At 49.6% G+C, this 6,685-nt stretch overlaps 1 protein-coding gene across 1 annotated transcript; it reads right to left on the reverse strand.

Moving 5' to 3' along the window:
• Window positions 1–806: 806 nt before the first annotated feature.
• LOC123780098 (melanoma-associated antigen B2-like) lies at window positions 807–1,862 on the reverse strand. The gene has a single exon (XM_045778894.2). It carries the CDS (start codon window positions 1,839–1,841, stop codon window positions 807–809), a length of 1,035 nt encoding a protein of 344 aa, XP_045634850.1. The 5' UTR covers window positions 1,842–1,862.
• Between the last annotated feature and the right edge of the window lie 4,823 nt (window positions 1,863–6,685).

Here is a 6,685-nt window from a genome sequence, read left to right on the forward strand (position 1 = left end):
GCTGAGTTTTGTTTTGTTTTTACAACTAAGACATGTCAGAGAATATGCAGTGCTCTGGCCAAGAAAAACCTCCCAATCAGCCAAAATTCTGCTTAGGAATGAAAACTAAGTAATATGTTCTCTCCGCCCCCTCTTTACCATGCTTTTCACTCGTTCTTTATGAAGTACTCGCTCTTCCATAAGGACAGCTGCTCCTAGAATCTATAACTGCATGGGTAGCGGCTGGGTCTTCTCTGACTAAACATCCTCAGTTAAAGCATGAAGACTTCCCAAGAACAGATGCTCAGTGTGTGGAAAATAAGAGACACGAATAAAGAGGTCTGATTCACTATGATTTATATTCTCAAACATTCTTGACAAACAAACAAATTGAGGTATACATCTTTTAAATTTACAAAAAGACACACCAAGAATTAAACAATTTTTACTCTATCTATTTATCCATCTATCCATCTACTTTGGTGGGTCCCAACTATCTTAGTATGGAACTCTATCACATTTCCAAGGATATGCCTGTCCTAAAGCCATGTTAGCTTGTTCTGGATCACAAAAGCGATTTAAGAATTTCCAATTTGTATTTCAAAAAAACAAAGAAAACTCTTACTCCTAAACCTGATAAACAGCAATAAATAAACGTGTGATCCATGTTATTCATAAACTTATACTCTAAATCTAAATAAACTTTCTGTTGAAAGGAACACTGCTTGAAAAATGTAAGGAAAAAAAACCAAATTATTTGTGCATAGCAGGAACACTAGTTAACAGGCCTTTCCAACGACAAAGCAAAGAATCTGCCTCTGCCCTCTCTAGGGAAGAGAGGAGCGGCTGGACGTGGCCCGGGAACGCGCACCGGCCTTGGAAGTAGAGGCAGCCCCAGCTGCGGCTCGGGCTCGGGCTCGCTCTTCCTCATTTCGCAGAGCCTCTTCATAATGGAATGGGAAGGCACTGGGGACGGTATCATGAACCTTGGCCAAAAACTCCAGGACTCTCATCTTGCTGGTCTCAGCATGGGCTCTCGGGCCCCACAGGAACTCGTAGCGTGGAGGATCACTGTTGGCCACCTGGCGGTACTCCAGGTACTTTTCCTGAACCAAATCTTGGGTGATGAGCTTCCTGGGCTCCCCGAAGACTAAATGCCTCCTTCCATCAGAGATGCCCAAGATATTCAGGAATTCCCAGATATCCTCCTCAGAGGCTCGGTTGCCGCTCAAGAAGATCACACTCAGGAGAGGCATGAGAAGCCCATTCTTAGAGAAGCCCCTGCCACTGCTCACACTGCCATCACTGGTGAGGTCCAGGCCGCTGACGAGGATATAGGAGCGACCGCCTGGCTTGACTTCCTTCAATTCTAGGCCAAAGACCAGCTCCATGCACTCGGAGGCTCTCCTGAGGATCTCAGGGAAGTGCTCCCTGTACCTTTTGTTGACGATCTTCAGCATGTCTGCCCTCATAATGGGCTCCCTCAATTTATACTTATACAGCAGGAACTGCACCAACATCCCCACCTTCCTGGTTAGAGGATCTTTGCGAGCACTCTCAGGGGAAGTTGAGGCCCAAGAGGAATTTTTACTTTTCTCAACTTGGCCCTTGGCACCTACATTAGATCTCGGGCACAAAACACCTGCGGCGGCACTGGTGGTGGCCAAGGCTTCCTGAGGCTCCTGGGAAGTGCCAGGAACAGGGGAGCTTGAGGGAGCATCCCCAAAAACAGGAGAGGAAGAAGGAGTGGTCTCTTCCTCCTCTGCCGTGGTGGCCTGAGCACTCGTAAGACCTTGGGTCTCACCTCTGTTTTGGCGGCGTTTCTCACGAGCACGGAGCTTACTCTTCTGACCACGAGGCATAATGGCTGTGATCAGGGATAGCAGGTAAGGGTGTGAGCCAGTGAACAGGTGACTTGGGCCCCTGCAGGAGGGAGAGTAAGATGGTTTTATCACCTTCAACAGGTGGATTCCACTTTGGCTTTATCAAAGGCCACCTCTGCAGGGTCCTTGAGGGTACTGTTCTAGGACCTCACAATGGCTCCTGTTCCCTTGGTCAGCCTGTCCCCTAAGAATCCCAGAGAGGAACCATGGAACCCTTAGAGTGTGTCTTATTTGCATGCTGCTAGCCCTGCCTTGCGTTTACTCAGGTGAGAGCACGTGTTTGCCGTGAGGCCCCTGTGTTCTGTCATGTTGGGGCCTCTCGGTTTATCTTTAGTATTATCATGTCAATTCTTGGCAAAGCTGGGGCACCTTCTCCTCTGCTACTTTGAAAGTGACACCTCAAAGCTCCCTGGGACCCAGGAGAAGGAACTGAAAGGGTGCCTCGCTCTACCTCCCTGCTAGGGAATACCCTGTGCTGAGAGCTCAGTAAGGTCCTCTCTGTTCCAAGTTCATTGGGATCCTCAGCCTTCCTTTAACATCCTCATCTTGGCTCCTTGAAAGGCTCGGCACCACTTCCGTTTGTTGACTGGTGGCTGCACCTTCAGACTAAGAATATCACTGCCTTTAGACCTGATATAAAGAAGTGAGGGGGATGCTCAACCTGACAGCCCTTCCCTGTTATTTCTTGGGCTGAAATCAAAGGGTTAAGATGGATGTTTGATGTTCCCTCTATTCAGGATTGGATCACCCCCTGATTCCCTGAGTCCCAATAGGAAAACATGAAGACAACCTTATCTGAAAAAACGTGGTCCCCTCAAGAGTAAAAGCTATTGCAGGCAGGTTGATATCCTATGGTAGGTTGTCCCCCACAGGATTCCAACTCAAGGTCTAAATCTGACTCACAATAGGGTCTAAGATTTCTTCCTCTGCTGACCTAGAACCGCTCCCCTCAGACCAAGACCTTCACTGTCCTGCTACCGTGGAGTGGGAACTGATGAACACTTCTGCCTGACATCTCCCTGTGAGGTCTCCCAGGGCTGGTAATAGGCAGGATTCTTTGGGGCCCCACTGATCGGGCATGTCCACAGTTCTCAAGGTTTTCACTATGACACCTGGCATAATCTCAAATCTTCCCTCTGCTGGGTTGAGGCTGCCCACTTTGACCTGGTCCCTCACCTCCCTGAGATGTCCTGGGAAGAAGTGAGTATGTGGCATCATGTCACCATGCCCAAGTTTCCCAGGCATGAAAACAGGGATAGGGCTTTATGCGGCCCCCTTCTTTATGGCAGGTGTCCTCCATCCTCACTGGGCATCATAACCTCCACTCCTGTTAGGGACTGGGTCCAATTTGCTGAAAGGAGCTTGCTCCATTAGACCAAGGCCCTCCCCTTCCTGACATCACCTCCAGAGAAAATGAGGGGGCACCTCAGCCTGCCAGCTGTGCCCAGGGCCTCCTTTGCTGAGTTTGGGAGTTGTCAGGTAGAGCCCTCAATTCCCTTAGTTGCTAGAGGGAAAAGCAGCTCTCGCAACATCCGTCTACCTTTCCTGAAGCCTCCTAGAGCAGAGTACGGGGGGGAGGGGGGGTGTTGCCAGTGTGGCCCCCCTCTGTTGGGTAAAGGCCTGCTCATAATACTCGGGGCCCTCATCATGAATCCAGTTAGGGCCTAGCTCCTCCACCCACAGAATCGGGCCTACTCCCGTAGACGAAGGCCTTCCCGGTGAGACTTTCTAGGCCAAATTTGGCCCGCCAGTCCTCTAGGACCTCCCAGAGCCAGACCAAAGGGGCAGATTCGGGCCACCTTCGTTATGGCGCGGTTTGGGGGGTTGTAGTCTCTTCAATTGCCACTCAGGGTCCTCACCTTGACGTTAGACCGGTCCCAGGAAACCGGCGGCCTCCGAACAAAAGCCGCACCCAGTTGTCGAGGTCCCGCCCAGAAAGGAAGTCGAGTGACCTGCATCCGGGGGCGGGGGCACCGGGGTTTCCGAGGGCTGAAAGCAGGGGCGGGGCTCTGTGGGACCCCAGCGCTTGCGGCTCCTCCCTCTGCCGGCCCAGGCCTGCCAGCTCCCAGGGGCCCCCAGCCTCCTGAGTCCCTAGAGGGGAAGCTCTGGCCATGCCGCTCGGGGCTACTCCTACTGGGCCGCACAAGCCTGAATGCAGAAACAGGGCTCTGGGAGGCATTTTTTTTTTTATAAGAAAGGGAGGTGGGTAAGAAGGGGGAGAGGGAGAGAGAGCATCCTAAGCAGGCACTGTTCCCAGGGCAGAGCCACATCTCTGAGCTAAAATCAAGAGGCCTAGGCTTAAAGGATTGAGCTACCCTGAGCTAAAATCAAGAGGCCTAGGCTTAAAGGATTGAGCTACCCAGGTGCCCCCTGGAAGGCCTTTTTTTTTTTTTAAGGGAATTGTAGGCTCATCAGCACTCAGGGTCCTCATCGTCAATTAAGGCCAGACTCCACCCTTGGCAGAACTGGGGCTGCCCCCTTCAGATCAAGGGCTTTTCCTCCCTGAGATCGCACAGGTGGAATCAGTGATAGCTCTTCTGTGGCCTCCCAGGGCTCAGAATAGGATGGGGCTTTGTTTGACTCCCTGTGCTGGTAGGGTGATCCCTATCGAACAGTCAGGGTTCTTATTATGACTCCTGTTAAGGCCTGGGTTTTCTCTCTTTGCACATGTGGGACACTCCAGGGAGACTGAGGGGGGTTCTTCCACCTCACAACTCTGTCCTGGGCATCCCAGGGCCAACAGCATTGGTGGGGGGGGCGGAGATTTGTGTGGATCCTCTGTTCTGGGGTGAGGGATTCCCTCATTCTTATTCAGAGTTCTCACCCTGACATCTGACCAGTCTTGGGACTCCACTGTCTGCTGACCTGAGGCTGCCCCCATCAAATCAAAGTACACACCTTCTGGGACCGAATTGGAACTCAGAATGAGCCACATCCAGAGTAGTATGTCTGTTCTCCTATAGTAGAGGACCGGAGCCAGACTCTGTGGAACCCCACTGTTCTGACAGGGTTCTTCCATCATTCCTCATTTAGGGTCCTTCGTGTCTCACAGAGGCTGGGACTCCTTCTACTGACCTGAGATTGTCCTTCTTTGGCTGAAACTCTGAACTCCTCGAGAGGCCTCAAGAATAAGTGAGGGAGGGCATGCTTAGCCTGACAGCTCTGTCTGAGGTCAGTCTGAGCTCTGTCTCTGTCTCTAAGTATGAAAGCAGGTAGAAGCCTATGTGCGATCCCCTATATTCTGGGATATTTGTCACCCAAGGCCTCTAACATTAGGCTTTTTATCTTGGCTGCTGTCTCTTGGATTAAAGGCTTTCTGGGAAATGCCACATCCTTGCCAAGAGCTGAGCAGTTTCCCCTCTGCAAACCTCAGTCCGTGTCCTAGGAGTGATGTGAGATGGGGAAGCAAAGCACAAGGCAGGGGTCCCAGGAAGGTGATGGGCTGTTGGCGGGAAATGGGCTGATATTTTCCTTCTCTTCATCAGCCAGACTTAGTCTCATGTAAATTTTATTGTGATAGATTTATACTGTATGAGGAAGGCCTGTCCAGGATGACTTTGTGAGCCCCTCATCTTTCAAGGTTATCTGATATTTCATGTGTAGACGATCATACTGCCACCATGTTTCTTTTTTCATGCCTCTCATTTATTTTGGTATTCATACTGCTCTAGGAATGTATTCCAACCCAGTAGTAGGAGCATACAATCCTTCTTTTGATTGCCTGAGATACACTTTTAAGAAAAAAGGGGGAAATTGAATTAAAAGACATAAAGTGGGCCTCAGGCTAGGGGAACTGTAACAGTGTGGGCTCTAGGCTAGTCCAGACTAGCGGCTAGTCTCAACCTTGTCCCTTAACAGCTGTGCGAATTCAGACACATTATTAAACTTTGTGAGCATCAGGCTCTGCATCTGTGAAGTGGGTGTGATAAGCTCTGTCTTACAGGATGGTGGACCGTAGTTAATATGTGTTAAGTGCCTGGTATAATACCTGGCCTATTGACAATTCAACATGGCATTTATTAGTATGATTAATTTGAACCACGATGATAACACCCACCCTGCCGGAATTTTTTTTTTAATCCAGCAGCTGTGAGCAACTATGTAGCATTTTACAACAAAGAAAATCCAATTAGCCAAAATACTGATTAGCAAGGAAAACTAAGTAGTATTTCCCTATTACATGATACATCATTCAATACGATTATAAGGTACAGTTCCCCAGTTAGATGCAATACAAAGCTCCTAAAATTTCTGTCAAGGATCAACTTCCTGCCCTCACAAGGGCCTTTCCATCCAAACCACCCTTGTTTTCATTAATTTAACCTGCACTGAAAAACCTAGAATTCGCCAAGAATTTGCCAAACTACACACGGTAACTTAATTTGAATGCCCTTTTGATGGAGTGGCCTCTGACCACCCCAGCCAGGTACAAAGAGTACCTAGTGGCTTCTTAACATCTCACCTCAAGGGAGAATCACCTTTATTTCTCAGAAACTCTCTGGAGACAATGTGATTAAAACATCTAATTTGCACAGTGCATTCAGCTGCACCAGGACAAGACCACAGGGCATGTTCCATCTCAGCCCCAGGTGATTTCTCTCTGGTTTCCCCACCATCCCAAAATAACTTTAAGGGCAGTCTGCCATTCCAGGCCTCACTCGGGGCCCTCACCATGACTCTTGGCAGCTTCTCCCACACACACTCTACTTAACTGAGGCCGTCTCCCTTCACATCAAGGCCTTCACCTCTCTGAGAACCTTATGAGCAAGTCAGAGGACATCTCATATGACCATCCTTGTGTGGGTTCTCCTAGAGTTGACAGC

Source organism: Ursus americanus, chromosome X, assembly GCF_024610735.1.
Source record: "Ursus americanus isolate L20-20 chromosome X, mUrsAme1.1.p, whole genome shotgun sequence".
In the NCBI taxonomy this organism is placed as follows: domain Eukaryota; kingdom Metazoa; phylum Chordata; class Mammalia; order Carnivora; family Ursidae; genus Ursus; species Ursus americanus.